A 17,568-nucleotide genomic window follows, 5' to 3' on the forward strand; every position below is an offset into this window, starting at 1 on the left:
ACACATATTCAGTCTAGTTTTCCTCAGAATTACACACATTTTTCCCACTGAGGCTGCACTGAGTGGAATTTGAGCCCTAGAAAAGCTGAATGATTTATCTAACAGGAATACTATTGCAGGATTAAAAGCCTAGGGTGGCTGTGATTGATGTGTTGTAATAACTATTATATCTTGTCAGGGTTCTTGTGTGGCACCATTCCTGTAATTAATGGGCAAGGACTTTCTAATTCTCCTCAGTGCTGCTCAAGGGGTGCCAAGACACTTGAACCTTCCATTAAATATCACCAAAGGAGCTGGGACATGTTATCCCATCTCAGTGCTGAAGCCTGAAATCAGCTGTAATGCCCCAGCACTGATGCAGGACCCACTGCTGAGTCCATCACGCAGCTGTTCAGGGTCTCACATTTGGTAGGAGATTCAGATATTATTTCCACTGGAATGGCACACTGGTAATGTGGGCTTTCATACTTCACCTAACACAAAGACCCATAGGTGTGCTCAACACCTGATCTATGTATCTTATTGCAATGGTATGCCTGTAGCATGACATTTCCCACCTGACAGCATAGATGGGGTTATCTCTTCATGACATGCCCCACTCCCCCCCACCATAATGGAGCTCATTATGTTGAGGGACAAGTGAGCTGAGTGGTTGGAGAGACAACAGACTCAGGGCTGCTCTACTTGGTATGAAGGCCAGCTTAATACCTCCAACTCTTTGACAGGGTCCTGGCTTTGAAATCTTGTTTTCAAGCTTACCATTATTTTTGCCAAGCTGTGTGGCTTCTGAGAGATGTTTACCTCATTACCTCTCTGTCATCTTTTGATGTTAAAAGCTGTGTCAGAGTGATTGCATGGAGGCAGTCCTGGGATATGAAAGGGAATCCACAGTGCAATGTAAGATACGCTCTTCCCACCATGTGGCAGAAGAATTCTTTGGTATTTCATGCTGAAGAATTCCTTTCATTAGTTCTCTAAGCCAGCCGAAGGCACCTAAACAGCACATATTCCAGAAGTAGGTGCCTAATGTCACTGTAATAGCCTCACCTTGAAAAATCAGATAGATTTGCATCATAGGCTTTACCTAAGCAGCATTACCACTAACAGTAGGTGTTGCAGTATTCTGTACAACAACATAATCAGATCCCATATTTTTATATATATTTATATAAATGCTTGCATATATATGTGTGTGTATATATATACATACACACACACAGCTCCCCTATCTGCAAATGCAGAGTGGTATCACTGGATCCTCTAGTGAGGGATGGAGGCCATAGAGGGGAGAAAGAACTCAGGAGAGTATGGAGTACAGCATCCCCATACCAAGAGCTAATGGAAAATTAATTTATATGCTAGCAATATTGATTTTCTAGTATGTTGGTTTAAGCTGCACTAGGTCATTAAAATGTGATAAAGCAGTTATTGTATAGCTACAGCTATTCTATGCACTGTTGGTATGTCCAATTGTGTGAGCACTCTGCAAAGCCAGTCACTCAGGCACGTGTGAGCATCATACAAGACCATATACCAGCCACCGTATCAAGCCTTTCATATACACAATTTATTATTGCATTGCTTGGAGTCCTCAGCCGTTCCTATACTTTCCAGGGCATACATTTGCTTCATGCAGACTAAACTACGTGTGATGATATCAAAATGTTGTTCAGCTGTTCACTCACTTCTCCTTCAGAGACATGTGAAGGAAGAAACCAAAGGACTTCAGTGTACACTTACTCACCAAAGCCGAACTTCTGATCAAAGTGCTACTTCTGCATATTTACAGGAGCCTTAACAGAACATGGGACTCTTGGCACTGTCTTAAAAAAGTGTCTGTGTCAAGGAACAGCCAGTAGTTTCCGAACAATTAAATTACAGCAAAACTGAGGAACCTACTCATTCTTTAGGACTCAAATGAGGATAATGGCTCAGCTCCTTCCTTAATACCTGTTTTACATGAGATCCACAAAACTGCTGCTAGGGGAGAATAGGACAAGGAAGGAAGATTGTGCATGGTTTATTTTACCCAGTCATTGACACAAACTTGGCTATAACCTAGATTAAAATGTGAGGCCAATTGTGTAAAAGAAAGGCAGTAACTGACTTTACATTTTAAGAATGTAATTACAGTTTGAGAACAGGTGATTTTAGAAACACAGAAAGCGCTAGCTGAAGTGTTTGGTGGCATGAAGCAGGAAGAATCATGGACTCATTTTTGTACCTAAATATGTTACATATAGATTAGGGAGCTAACAAAATGAAGTTTCCTGGAGCAAATGCTATTTATTGGAACCTTGAGACTGTTAAGCCCCAGAATGGGCAGGTCTAAGTTTTTGACCAGCCAACATGAATTATGTATCCTATAGAAACTGTAGTCACTGTATCATGTACTAATAAGCACTGTTCTATAAAGGTAGCTTACTCACATTTCTCCTGGGGAGAAAGTCAACTAACAGTGTAACAGCTTTTTCCAAAAATGGAAGCGGTTCTTGAAACACATCACATGAGTGAAGAAGAAAGGGAAATGAAAGATGATCCTAAAAGATAACACAGCTGGCTGCAATTAATTCCATAATGGCTTTTCATATATGCAATTCGGGAAAGGCATTTTGGGTTCTATGTTCTTCCCCTTATGTAAGATCATTGGAAAACTGTAATTGGATCCCCTCCTGTGATGTGCAATGACCCAAATAACTGAGCAGAAAGAAATTGCACAAGACTAAGTCTTAGAAGCCTAATGTAAAATAAAGTATCTTTTTAATGACAGGATGTAATTAATGTACAACAATACTCAGGCTTAATTGTTATAAAAGCCCAATAGTTTTGGGCACTGATCTTGTATGCATAAAAACCAGACTTCCAAAGACAATATGCTCAAAGAAAATATATGGATCCTGAGACAAATAAATTGTTCAAGTGGTAAAAAGCCCCAAAATTGTCATTTCCTTATTAAACAAATTCTGCAGTGTATTTTGTCTCGCTGACATTTCATTGTCAGCAAGAGGATAAAAGACACTTTTGTTTCTTGATTCTTGTTGGTCTTGGCCACCTCTGATTCTCAGTTCTCAGTTCTCATTGTTGTGTGGTATTTAGACAGTAACCCCCTAAACTGTGGTAGAATGTGCAAATTCTGCCCCCTGCCCTCCCCACCCCAGTCCTCCAAAAATACTTCATGCCAAGGGTTTCTCTTCCTCCTGGACATCCAAAATCAAGGATGTCAATAGTATAATTTGTATACTAGTTTTGAAATAGCCAAATTTCACTTAAGACATCCCAGCATTCCAGTTGTACTAGAGGGTTCAAATAGGGAAAAAAATCTTTTAAAAATCTGGTGAGTTGCCTGACTCAGTCTTCTGAAAACACAGTGAATCTGTGTAATGTATATTCGACTAGTGCAATCCAGCCTCCTTTTAAACAATTCCAGCAAGAGCATCTCCTCTGTCCTGAGAGTTTTTTCTCCCTTCTATCAGATCTCCATACTGGAATGCTTATCTTTAGATATTCTGCTTTTGCCTACCAAGTCATGCGAGCCTACAGTCCTCCTGCAGTAAGCACCTGTAACAAACCAGCATTGGCAAATGTAATTTTGTGTTAAAACAGGCAAATAGGAGACATACTGCAGCTCTTGGTTCATTCAGATAGAAGCAAGTCTTGGAAAACCAGCTATGTATGACCACTGATAAAAAATGAATTAATCAGATTGGCCTGTATAGAGGAAAATGCAAGCACTCAAAAGAAAAACAAATATTCAATTAAAATCTAAAAATAAACAAATGTTAAAGATTCCTGGAAGAATTAAATCTTTGTGCTGGATTCTTGCCAGAGACATTGAGGAGAACTACCTTATAATGAGTACAAAACAACAGTATCCTTCCGTGTGTTTAAGTTACTGCTGTAACTCCAGTTTATGAACATTTTGGGAACTGTTGGATTAGTCACCAAATAAAAAAATAAGCCTACGTGTACTTGCATAGCACACTTGCATAAAAGAACATCTCCCTCCCCAAATCTTAAGTTTTTTCCTCTTGGTTTTAAAACTGAATCAAGGATTCTCTTTCTCAAGGAGCATCTTTTTCATTGCCAGTAAAACAAGACATAGCAAAAGAAAACTCTAAATAGACCACATGAGGCCATTGGTGGTTCATGCTTTGAGAGATGAATTCTTTTATTAGAGCTTTACCTTCTGTGATGTTTTATGACTTGCTGCAGGTTCTTAAAAATGAATAGGAATTGTCCTATTCTGAACTTGGAAACTTAAAACATCCAGGACATGTCTCAAGAAATCCAGTTGTTCTCTTTGATCGTAGATTAAAGGGCCTGTAAGAAATTTTAGAGCTATGTAGTTTCTTACACAGTTCAAATTAATATGACACTTGAGCTTTATTCTGTGAATGTACAATAATGTAGAAAACTCTTTGGAATTCCCTCATCAGCTATATTCTATTTAAAAATACATGTATTGGGTTTATATCAACATCCTCAACCACATTCAGTACTCCCTTTGTACCCTTAGGTTTAGTAATTCACAGAGCTTTAGCTTCACAGATTCTTACCAATAAATCCCAAAACGCATGCATGGCTTGATTTAAGAAAGATATTTTACTCGTGTTTCATACACAAAAAACTGATAATCAACAGTGGCTTAAAAAATTAACACTACTCCACTTTTCCACAAGTGTACAAAAAAGAAATAATGAATTTACATTCAACGGTAAAGCTTAAAGTCCACTCTAATAATAGTTGCATTGACATTCACATACACAAGCACAGAATAAATATTTCAGGATTCTTATAAGAGCATACAGCATACATACAGTACTTGAATTTTACATAATGAGGGTTAGTAGGATCAGAAATTCATAATCTCATAGAAAAGTAAAACTAAAATCAGAAAAGGTTGTGTGGGAGGTAACACCAAGATACTGCACAGAGCTAGCAGGTTAGTAAATCCATTTGTGTGAGGAGTTTGCTTCTGCTTCTTCATATTAGGACAGTTTCTTTGCAAAGGTGTATTCAAAGTGCAGATTAATGCAAAAAAAAAAAAAAAAGAAGATATTCTTGTATTTATTAATACATGCAAGAGGCAGCCCCCAAGTCACCCGACAGAATAAAGCTGTTATTGGCAAGTGGCCGATATAATACGGATGTTTCAGGCAATTTCTCTAAAGCACTTTAATAGCAGCAATTGTAATTTATAATGGCTCTAGATTGACTTCTGTTTGGGTTAAAGGGCATCATATTTCTTTAACATTTACAGCTATATTTCTTTATAAATAAATATCTCAAATAACAAATAGCATAGTTAACTTATCTTTTTTCTCTCTTTTGCATAAGTGTCGTGGAAAAACTCTGACCTTTTCAGAGACATAATGTGCAAAATAATGTTAAGAGTGGAAATAGGGACACAGAGCATCGCAGTCGGTTACATTCCTGGGATGTCAGCCCAGCCCTTCTTACACTCTGAGGGCTAGCCTTGCCAGGGTAATGCAGGGCTTTAAGGGACAATTTTCCCAATGGCTTGCTTGGTAAGAGATAAAATTTATGGTATTTTCAAGAGCTGTAAATGTGAGGTTTTATTTGCAGGACTGTGTACAATACGTCATGTATAGGACTCAGTATTTCCACACAGTGACTTCTCAAGACTTGAAAAGTCTGGTCATCTCCTTTCAGACATTTCCTCCCCAGCCTGAACATCTTTGAACATTTGTGTTCATTAGGTGTTTCCTCTGCTGCATATTTACCAGCTCTTCTTGCATTTTATAATCTGAGCTCATATCACCTAGCTGACATCTGCACACAAATATTTCCAATCAGATAGAGGGTGCACAACATTAAAACTTTTAAACCTGTCCTGTAAGTGTCATCAAGACAGGAGCACAGGAACCACAGTGCAGAGTCCAACCTCTCACTGGCTGTACTGTGAAGATTCTCCTTTTCGGCGTAGGAGAAAGGAAACTTGTGTCTGCTTTTTAGATTCTGAAAACAAGCCAGAGTGGAGAAAAAGAGTTAACACCAGACTTAATAAAGCTTTTAAGACAAAACCTGTTAAGCAATTCAGACAGACACTGTGAATTTCCTGCTGATTTTCTCAAGTCTGTACATACAGGAAATTTCTTAACAGTAAGAAGAAGTTGGGAGTTGCTACATAGGAGAAATCTGCCATTATTACAAAAACTGGCTAAGTGGGTTCTTTCAGTATAAACCCCTCACTGGTCACTGTTCTCAGTGGTGCTGTTGCCCTTTTCTTTTTTCTCCTGAGTCTTGTTTCCCTTCTTCTTTTTCTTCTTTTTCTTGGTCTCTTCCTTCTTGCCAAAGGTTATGAAGTCACTTTTGTCAATTTGGCTGTTTGATGGCTCCTGCCGGATGGAGATGATTGCAGGAGATCCTGGGATAATGAATTTGTCTGGCAACTCACCAGGACCACCTTGTTTGGGATTGCCCGGTCCAAATTTAAAGGTCCAGCTGTTGCTGTTCACACCAGCTCCCACTGGGGGGGACACCTCTCCCGCCTCAGGTTCTGAAAAAGTCAAAATAGCAAAAAAAGCTTAAAGCACCATTAAATACAAGCACTCAGTGAGTATCAGCTTCCTATTTGAAAGCTATAGCGTTAGCCTGGCTCTACATTGACTCTTGGTTGCCTGGCTGCACATCTGGGTGTTATCGACTGGTTCTTGACCAGGCTGCTCAATGCACTGACTCACTCCCTATGCTGCTGGGCCCAACGTGCTCTGGATCCCATCTTGTACCTTGAAATACAGTTGTTCTCTGTTTTAATTTTGAATTTGAAGTGCATGGAATAAGAGATCGCTGTGATGCAGCCCACTGTAGTGTTTTATAGCATGAAACACAAGCATGTGTACTGCATGGCGCAAGGGTATTTTTGAGGGTGTCAAGTGTTTTGGGATAGGGTTAGAGGAATGTCCAGGGCATGGGGAGTCAGCCTTGGCAGTATGCATATCCATGCTGGATATCTTAGCAAACCATCCTGTCAGCTGTGTCCAGGATTCCTTGTGGAGGGAATGAGTTGGTGCATCCCAGAGAGGAACCTGAGAGCCAACTAGCACATATATAGTATATATGCATATATAGTATATATGCAATGTGTGCTGGAAACAGTGTTGACAACACAGAGATGTTTTCATCACTGCTGAGCAGTGCTCACACAGAGTCAAGGCCTTTTCTGTTTCTCACCCCGCCCCACCAGTGAGTGGGCTGGGGGTGCACAAGAAGTTGGGAGGGGACACAGCTGGGACAGCTGGGACCCAACTGACTAAAGGGATATTCCATACCACATGACATCATGCTCAGCAATATAAAGCTGGGGGAAGAAGAAGGAAGGGGGGGGACGTTTGGAGTGATGGCATTCGTCTTCCCAAGTAACCGTTACGCGTGACAGAGCCCTGTTTTCCTGGAGATGGCTGAACGCCTGCCTGCCAATGGGAAGTAGTGAATGAATTCCTTGTTTTGCTTTGCTTCTGTGCATGGCTTTTGCTTTTCCTATTAAACTGTCTTTATCTCAACCCACGAGTTTTCTCACTTTTACCCTTCTGATTCTCTCCCCCATCCCACCAGAGGGGAGTGAGCGAGCGGCTGGGTGGTGCTTACTTGCTGGCTGGGGTTAAACCACGACAAAGCAAAATGGGAAATCAGAAAGGGCTGGTGCCTATTTTGGAGTAAGCTGTCAAAAATGGTTCAGAAGTAAATAATGCTGCAGTGAGTTCTCAAACTGGGAAAGTCCTCATTATTATGTTCTTTTTTCTTATTGTAGTATCACAACATAAAGTCTGAAAAACACCAGACTGGTGACTAACTCCTGGTTCTTTGAATTGATATGGTAGAATGGTAGATCACAATACTTTATACAGGCAGATATAAAGTGAAGTTCTATCCCAAGCTTTAGGCTTGCAATATGAAGCAAGTTTTAAATTTATTTCCATGATTTTGCCAAGATTGAGCTAATCAGATTGAAATGTTTATGTATGTTATCCTGACAAGGACAATTTTCTAGCATAATGAGATGCAACACAAATCAGGTTCTTCTATGACAGAAAGTCTTAAAACATAGCTGTTTTCTTTTTTATAAAACTTTGTAAATTCTTTGTAAATTACATAACTCCCAATTTTGAATAGGAACAGCATATCCATTTTAGTGGATCATTTTAAGTGTTTAAAGGATTGTGATCGGGGAAAGCTCAATGCTTACGCATTGAGGCTAAAGCCCTCAAACCTGATGAAAACATTCTTACCTACACTCTCAAAGTGCAGTATCACAAACATAGGACCTGTTACACTTGTAACACCCCTAGCCACACAGAAATTCTTGAAATACCGCCCCCAAAATGCCAATACCACTGATCTGATGAAGTCTCAGCATTGTGTATTCTGCATCAGAGCTGTCCAGTTGAATAGGTAAAGATGGGATCTGCATTGCTACAAGGGAGGGTTAGAAAACCAGTTGAGAGGGACTCCATACCCCTTGGAAGAGGAGGCAACGGCACAGAAAGGAGAAGAAATGGAGAAGTCCTAGGTCTCCCACTGGTGAAAGAGGGCAGGAAGAGAAAACGAAGTAGACAATCTAGAGGGAGATCTCCAATGTTTTGCCAGACCAGAAGATGCTATTCAGTAAACCTCAGCCAGTGACTGCTCTGTACCCCTGTAGCAGTAATGAAGAATACTGCATTTACTTTAGCAGCCATTTCATTAAATGAACAGCAGCTCCTATACTTCTTATTCTTTCATGATTCTTCATCTTCTATAACGTTCATACAATTTTCTATTTTATGAAACAAAATGTATGTCATGTGTGCAGACATAAAGGTCTCCTGGTTCAAAAGCTAAAGAACACATTCTGTTGCTTGACAATCTTTCTCTTGCCTGGCAGCAAAATAAACACCGCTGGAAAGCACGTTTCCTTTTTAAGCTTTTCCGTACTTCCGCAGCACGTCCACGTTACAGAGGCGAAGAAATGTGAATACATGACACATTGGAACTGTCTCTGAAACCATCTATGTAATAGGTTTGGCACATGGAATCTTTGTAATGGAGGTGATATGACTGCTTTTACAACATGGTGTTTAATCAAGAATTAGAAGAGCCTGTACACTTCTTTTTCCCCTAAGACTGTATTTAATGATGAAGGTTTGACTTCATGTTCTTTCCAGGAACTGCTGAAGTTGTTTTAGTGACCTTAGCCTCCCTAGTCTCAAATATCTTTTCTGAAGTTATTATTAATGTGGAAGTTCCTCTATTTTATCAGTTGTAGATTTTCTGTAAATTTCCTAAGCTCTTAACGATCAGCTTCAGATTTTTTATGTTTGTTGTTGGTTAATAGCAATGTCCTAGCAAGCCTCTTCATACTAAACGCATGAATATGAACCAGCTTTCATTTCTGCTTAATAAAGTATTTTGGTCAGGTACCTTTTATATCGCTTTATTTTCTTTGAGATGCTAAATTACAAAGGTGAATGTTGTGTGTCTTGGACTTTTTCCAAATTATTAATCAATTGTCTTTCTCCAGCAATAAAAATTGTGAGCTTTCATATTGTACATAATAAATTAAGCCCTATTTGACAAATAAATCCTTTCTGCTTCCCAACAAGCCCATGCAATATTCATTCCAGATAACATTGGCCCAGACCCAATGCTCTTTTCCTGTTCCTGGCAGGAAAAAAACAGCTGAAGGTGACCTCAAATCATTTTTGAACCATCCTTGCTCTGGTTGGGGAGATCTCTGTAGCAGTGAATACTCCAAAAACTGCTTTGAAGTGTACAGGGTTACACCACTCCATGGATTGCAGTGCTGCCCCAGCACAGCTGAAACAACGTGGTGTGTGGTCGTGCCATTTTGACGTGAGGGTATTAGGATGAAGACAGGACCTGAGACAATGACAGTGACTTTATATTATCCACTTTACCACACAAATACAGTCACTTGCAAGAATAGAGGGTATCCTTAAGGTACGGCATCTCTTTTTCCTTGCATGAAAAGTCTTGCCAGTCTAACAGGCTGCACATACACGTCTGCATTATTGAAATCTAATTCAGAACAGGATCCTGACCCCTTAATCTGGTTCTGCCTAGACAAATCCACTCACCAGATGAAGTCAGTAACATTTATCACAAAGCCATCTGACATAATGTATCTGAACACAACAAACCCATCGTATCTACCCTGGAATCAGGATTCTGTCAAGCTAAAGACTAAGGGGGTTTGCTTGCATTTCTGTGTGTTTTATTTTCCCAGCCCCTGAATATGTTTGTTGTCTGTACAAACTAAGCATTTTAATACTCCTTAATACTCACTAAGCCAAAGGAAACTAATTATCCTTACAGCTGTGTGGAGAGCTCACATACAAAAAGCCAGAGACAGACAGAACTTAATGAGTTAATAGCCATCATTTCCTACGAGCAGGGCTTCAACAGTGTCCTCAGGAAATTTCCCTTCTGCGTGATTTACCTGATAACATGTGTGTTTATCTGTATTGGCAGGCTGGGAGGTCACAGTTCAGCTGTATTAACAAAGTTGTATGTTTAGGCATTTCAGATCAAGGATAAATGTCACTTACCACCTAGTTTCCCAAGCTTCCTTAAACATCTCTTCTGTTTCTTATCAGCAGGAATTTAACAACAAAAAATTTCCACTTAGATGCTATTCTACATTTAACAGGATTAGAAGTACTTCTCTTGCATATTTTCTGGGTCTTATTGAATGCTTTAAAGTTGTTTATCAAACAGAGGAAAATCTAAATAAAGCAAATCTGCCAGCTATATTTATAACACTTAATTTAAAACATTACACTTCTTCTACAGCCACACAGTTTTTTTTTTGCCAGAGCTCCTACATAAAAGCCATTTCCTGGTGTAACTCAAAGGATTACTTTGGAGACTGCCCCTTTGCTTTATTTTCAAGGAATACGGCAGTCTTCATGTTCAATGACCAAATGATTTATTTTTAAAACGCATGCATGCAGCAGAACCCAAAATCTAGGCTGCACCTGCAGCTCCTGATGCTTCTTTGCCTGTGTGTCTGTGTGCTAAAATGGGAGATGAACTTTTCACCCCTTCCATTTCCTCCTGCTCTCGCTAAAATGCAAGTGTCTCAGTGGAATTTAAATGGAACCTAGAGCAACAGAGACTCTGCAGTTGAGCAGATCATGTATTTAGTTGGGAGGAAAGCAGTTCTAGGTTGTCTTTTAAAATACTTCTTTTTCTATCCAGTGACTGTTGTCTGAAATGCACAGGGAGATCAACATACAAAAAAACCCCCACATCCTAAAATCACCTATCTGAAAGCTTGAAGCAGTGGGCTATGGTGTCTAACTACTTTTTTCTCTTCCAAAGGCATTTACAGGTCATATACGGTAGCCCTCTACCTCTCACAGGACTTGAAAAACATACAAATCTCATTCAATAGGCACTTATTCAACAAGTCCTAATTGCTCTGAAAGCACCTGATTTCCTACACATTGTCAGATAGAAAGTGTCATGTGGATGTCATAGGTTCCAAGATACTGGAGAGGGAGCAGGTTGCAGGTGAGCTGTGTCATCTCGCTGAGCACAGAGCTTCTTGCTCTTATGCTCTGGGCAGTCCTGAGCTCAGCACAGAGATTTTTCAGAGGTACCTAACTCTCCCCGTGCTCCGTGCAGGGAGCCCAGGCACCTACTACAAGGAACAGGGTCCCTAAAATTTAGCTTGTAGTAGCTGTAGGCACCTGAATTTTTTTTTCTTAGATGTCATCCACAGAGTAAGGTATTCCTTTTCTAAATTCAGTCACCAAAAACAGTAGGCATCCAATCTAAACTGTCTAATTTAGTTCATGCTACAATCTATAAAGAGAGACAGGCACCCTCAGAAGGCAGTTCAACCCACCTAGCTTAAACACCTGTTTTTAGATGCACTGAATTTTCTTTGTTCCTCTCCTCTCAGCTGGAGCTGTATTACCTTTGCTTCTTTAACTACAGATAAAGCCCAGACAGCTAATTTAAACTAGACAGCTAACTTTTGGGTGGCTAGTGCAAAAGAAGCTGTATTCCACCCTCAGGAGCAAGCTAAGCAGCATTATGGCTTGGGGAATGTTGTACTAATGACCATGGCAGAGTATTTAAAAAAAAAAGAAGGTTGAAACTAACCTCTTTAACAGTGACAGCCACAAAAATCCTGTGCAACTATTTCCAAGATGAGACCACTTTCTCAGCCCTAATCCCTTCATAGGACTTTCATTTAGGCAGGCATTGGCATCTTCTGTTCAGAAATACCTGAGAAAGCTCAGCCATACTATTATGGTTGCACCATTTCCACCCCTTAAAAGGCCACATCTTAATTATGACAGCAATAACACCAGTACAGTTTAGGTCTTGAGTGATACTCTGCTGCAGAACACTGAAACAGGTTTGTCACTGGGATTTACAGTACTGTCTTTTCAGATGCGGCATGTGTGAGTTCACTCAATTGGGGTGGCTTTCATCAGCTTGTAAAACCAGCCCAGCTGAATTGTAAGCGGAACAAAGTCGAAATGCTGAGTGATGGGTACAAACAGTCTGAAACTGAGATGCCTGCTAAATTTGGGGCAAAATCCCTGCTCACAGAACATGTCATCACTTAGCCCAAGAATCGATATTCCATCAGGTCTGGGCTAAGACTGCAGTTTCTACCTCACTGACATTTTTCTCTCTTTTGGGGAGGCCACATGTTTTTTTCTTGTCCCTGTATAGCCCCACAGTTCCAATCTGGTGTTTACTAGGAACAGGTTGTGCTTACTTCTCATAATGCGAGCTGGCCATATATTCTGCATGTCATGTACACCCTCTCTACCTCCCATGTCTCTGCTGCTCTCTTAAAGAACCTTTGTCAGAAGAAGGCTAACTCGTGTTAGAACAGATGTGCCCCTGCTCAAGGGGGAGAAGAGGAAAGCATTTCTGTGCAGCTCTGTCTCCCTGCAGAGCCATTTTTGACTGTGTGACATGCTCAGCCAAGACAGCAGCTTGCTTTCACTCTGTTCCACCCCTCCCCTCTCGCCACTTTGTCCCCTGTCTTTAAAAATTTGATGGCTCATGGACTCAGGAGATCATTTAGATAAAAGCTTTCAATCAAAGCATCTATTATTATTAAGTTTAAAGGAAATATTTTTCAATTTTTTTTTCTTGACACCAGATCATGCCGACTAAAGCCACCGTGAGACTAGGAATACCCCAGCATTAATCACAGCCCCTTCTGTCCGCAGGTCAGAGTAGCAAAACACATTAATTAAATGCATTTATTTAAAACTGAGATCAGGCAATAAGCAGGAAGCAAATTGCAGAGAAAGCTAGTCATTAACCTGATTTCTCTCTTCCCTGCCTCCTCCACTGATGCTGTACTGACGGCAGCTTCTGCCTCTGGCAGGCTTAATGAATATTCACTGTTATAAAGAGTCTGACATTCTGCACTGATTCCGAAACAGCACATCAAATGCAAACAGCGTGCACTGAAAAATCCTCTCTGTGTCATTTGGAAGTTCTCTGAGGACATTCTGGCTTCACTGATCATCCCTAAGCCTTTTTGGGATTAAAATGCCCATTTAATCTTTTTTTTTTTTAAAACAAACAAACAAAAAAAACCACAAAAAAAAACCCCAAAAAACCCAAACAAACAAACAAAAAAACCCCCCACCCAAACCCAAGCCCACAACCAACAACACAACAAAGCAAGCAAATAAAAATCCATCATCAGCATGATAAAATGACAGATACTGAACTGAAAGATGGAGAAATGAGTCAGAACAAAGTTGAACCATTTTAAATATCAGTTTGCCAAACAATCCCAAGCATCTCTAAGGACTATGTCAATTTGGAGTCTTAAAGAAAAAAAAAGAATAAATAATTCTCACACTCTGTCCTTCCATCTGTTTAACCTGTTCTGCACTAATGATTCAGAGACAGGAGGAATGAACAAAATGAAAACTTCTCCCCACCAAGGAGCCTGTATCTTTAATCCATTGCTTGGATTTAAAGTCAGTAACATTAAACGGGGTAATTATAGCACATATATTGTGGGAAATCCGTAACCCCCCGCTGCTCCAACATCCCAATACAAAGCAGGGGCGGCACGGAGGTCACTTCCAGCTCAGTCTCAGGTTACTGTCCATGCTGACATTGAAACGGAATTTAAATATTAGAGATTATCTATCTCATTATAAGAAACGAGTCTTACATGGCTGTGTATTAAAGCACTTGTCTCAGCTACCAAATAGCTCTGCCAGCATATTCTGAGACATGTGAAAGCAAAAATTGATTTGCTTGCTACCACAGCCTGCTGTGGCCAGAGCACAACACAGGCTAAGTGGTTTCTCACAGCTGCTGAAGAAGAAAACAGAGCCCAGTGTCTGCAGCCCCCAAGCTCCTCTCACTCTCTTTTCATTGAAAGAGGCTTTTCCTCCCAGAAAAACATCAGCCTTCTCAGGTAACATCCTTCTAGGGCTCTACTTGTGCCCAGTCCTGCTCCCACCCATAGAATTTGTCTTGTAAAGCACCTGTTAGTACTTGCTCAGCACAATCTTTAACCTCTTCCTCAACAAACTGAGGACTAATCTGCTGCATCACCGAGACAGCATGAGCACACACCCAGGATGCTCCATATCATCTTTCCAGCCCTAATTGGACACTGGACTCTGGGGGATGCAGCATCTGAATGTTTGTATGGCATGCAGAGTGGTTAGGGAAAGACTGCTCCTGCAATGTAAGGTAGATGGATTTTTATTTGGGCATTTCACCATGTCTGCAGGCCCACAGTGACCATTTTTAGGAGTTCATAGTTGAAAATAGCCAAAAAAAACCCCAGATGATTTTCATCTTATAAATGCATTGTAAATATAGTGCGGGCAGCTAGAGCATCAGCCCTTCTGCCCTTGTTTTAATGCAAACAGTAAGGTAAAGGGCAGTGAACAGTGCAGGAAAACTGGACTTGGTGTTGGGGGGACTGCTGTGCCCCTCAGTACCTGGGAAGGGAGAGGGGAGAGGTGGTGTGGGCAGCGCCTGGGGACAATGTTCCCCTGAGGACCTGCGGTGGGTTGGCCTCGCTGCCACCCACCCCACCTCCACCACAGAAGAGGCTTTTCTTTGCCTTCAGGTCAAAACAGGTGCTAGGTAGCCTCCTTAAATGCCCTACACTGAACTGACTGGAAGCAGCAGACAGCTACCCAGGCCTCTGCTGAGGGCTGATTTTAGGACTGCTAGGTGACACATCCCAAAAAGGTGGTCTTTGAGACAAATCTTTAAAAACTGGGATGTCTGACTTGTGGCTCAAATCTCCCTCTGGATGTGACCAGAAAGGAGGTGGCATTCTAACTGCTTTCAGCTGACTGGTGCTGTGTGCGGGTGCTGCTTCTGTTATATGAAGACATGAAATATTGCAAAGAGAGCAAAAGTCATTGCAGAAGACAAAGATCCGAATGTCGGGAGGACAGGAACAGGGCTGCGCACTGCTTAATCTGTATTACGGAAAGCCAATTCTGGTTACTGTGTTTTGTCAAATTTAAATAAAAAATAATTTAATTCTTACATAAAAGCACTTCTACGTGAAAGACAACAGGCTCACAGACCATCATAAATCCTGCTGTGAAGGTGAAAAGGAGGAAGTGTTTCCTGGCTGCTGCCGCAGCCTGTAACAGCATTCTGCAGCCAGCCAACACCCCCTCCTTGCTCTCTCCTAGACGAGCCATCAACCTGAGGCCACGAGCACAGATGCGCTACCTATCCAGTCACCTCCTGCCACTGGAGGCCACTCTGCTTCTATGGGGTGATCACAGAATCAGCAGCTTGGACTCCTGTCTACAACCACTACAGACACCTTCTGCCTCAGCCCCCATCTCGGTGGCTGGCTGTGACTGATTCCCCAAAGAAGGAAAATTTCAGGTCGGGGATTTCAGGTTACCTGAAGGGAAGACAGAAGGCAGGATTAGATGTTCTCCTAGCATTGTATGTCCTGGACAGGACTAGCTCGTTTTCATTTGTGTCCACCTTGGAGAGTGAACACTCCTAAGAGAATTCAGTTGAATTCGGTCCCTTCTGCTTACCCTCAACAAAAGTGTTTAGCAAGTACCAGTCTCTACAGCTGTGAAAACCTCCTGCAGGTAAACTTACCTTAGCACAGTCCATATTACTGCTGGTGCATAAAGAGGAAAATGCCCAGTACGGCTGCCAAGCCCAGTGCTGGTAGGCAAAAGAGAATCCCCACTTTTTAACTGAGTGCAATTAATAGAAAGACAGTAACTATGGAAATGTGAAGCATCAATTTTAGTCTTTTGAAGCAGAACCTAATTTTAACCAACTAATTGGATGCTTGAAGAGTGAAAGAAAAAGGGACACATTTATTTCAGTGCTTTTAGAGGTGTCTATTTTAAACATGAATGACTGTTTGAGCTTCACCACTTAGAAAGCATAGTATAGTAATGGATCATGGACACCTAAGAAATGGTCTTAAAAGAAACTTCTTTTTTCTTTCTTCATCATCTATGTGTAGCCTACAGGCTTCAACTGTTCCTCTTGTATATGGCTCCCACCCCAGCAGCCCAAACCATTGTAATCTCCAGCCCAGATGACTACAGTGTGACGCTTTCTGCTTGGATCTTCCTTTCAAAAACCACACAAAGCTTCAGAGAGTGGAAAATGCAGTGCCTTGTCTCTCAGATGTTGAAGGTGGTTCCGTGCTCTGAACCTCAGTGCTGGAACCTGTTCCCTGGCTCCTTCTGGTTCTGATCACAAATAAAGGGATAATTCTACTGCTATTTTATGGATGAAAGCTGAAACTGGCATTTCTCTGTCTGGACCACAAAGGGGAAGAAAGTGTACTATTACGGTTTAGTTTAATTGGGTTTTGTTATCCTCAAGGGATTTCTTATTTTTAAAAATAAACTATACCATACAGGTATATGAAATTAATTTAGACCTATAAAATCCTTTAGCTGACCTACTCTGACTAGTTTATCACTGAACCTCTGCAAACTTCTCCTCCTCTGAAAGCCAATTAACTAAATACTAACCAATGCCTATTTTGATGCTCACTGATGTGACTGTTAGCCAGCAACCTGCCCTAAGAGGTGTGTTACTTTAATACCTTCCACAGGAAGGGGTTATAAAACTGAAGACATCACAGGCCTCAAAACAGACTCTAGCAGTCACAGCCCTCTTCCCTTCCACAATATGTATGTCACATTAGCAGCTTCCTATCATCTCCTGTTAGGATCACATCCCATTATTATTCCTTTTTACTGATATGGGATGAATGCAGTTAATAATATTTCACATCAGCTCAAAAGGAATCTTAATTAAATGTGATAAGTAACTGCTAATACAATATGATAAGCCCCCTGGATAAGCACGCTACACAATTTCTCTATTTTTCAGAATGCTTTAAACATTCTCCGAGGAGAAAATGGAGGTGACCTTGCGAAGACTCCCCACATCCTTTCCCCTGCTGCAGCAATAGTTTTGCTCTTTCAGGTGGTTGTGAGGTCCACACTCGGAGGACTTTTTCTTAGGTTGTAGGTAAATCCAGATATTATGATCATTTAGAGTCATCTGGGTCTTTAA

At 40.9% G+C, this 17,568-nt stretch overlaps 1 protein-coding gene across 1 annotated transcript in view; it reads right to left on the reverse strand.

The window, feature by feature from the left end:
- Positions 1-6,209: 6,209 nt before the first annotated feature.
- PCDHAC2 (protocadherin alpha subfamily C, 2) overlaps positions 6,210-17,568 on the reverse strand; it is a 50,484-nt gene continuing 39,125 nt past the window's right edge. Inside the window, exon 4 of the mRNA XM_059825612.1 lies at positions 6,210-6,520. Coding sequence (XP_059681595.1) covers positions 6,210-6,520 — 311 coding nt within the window. The remainder of the gene's footprint in view (positions 6,521-17,568) is intronic.

The sequence above is a fragment of the Gavia stellata genome, chromosome 16 (assembly GCF_030936135.1).
Source record: "Gavia stellata isolate bGavSte3 chromosome 16, bGavSte3.hap2, whole genome shotgun sequence".
Taxonomy (NCBI): domain Eukaryota; kingdom Metazoa; phylum Chordata; class Aves; order Gaviiformes; family Gaviidae; genus Gavia; species Gavia stellata.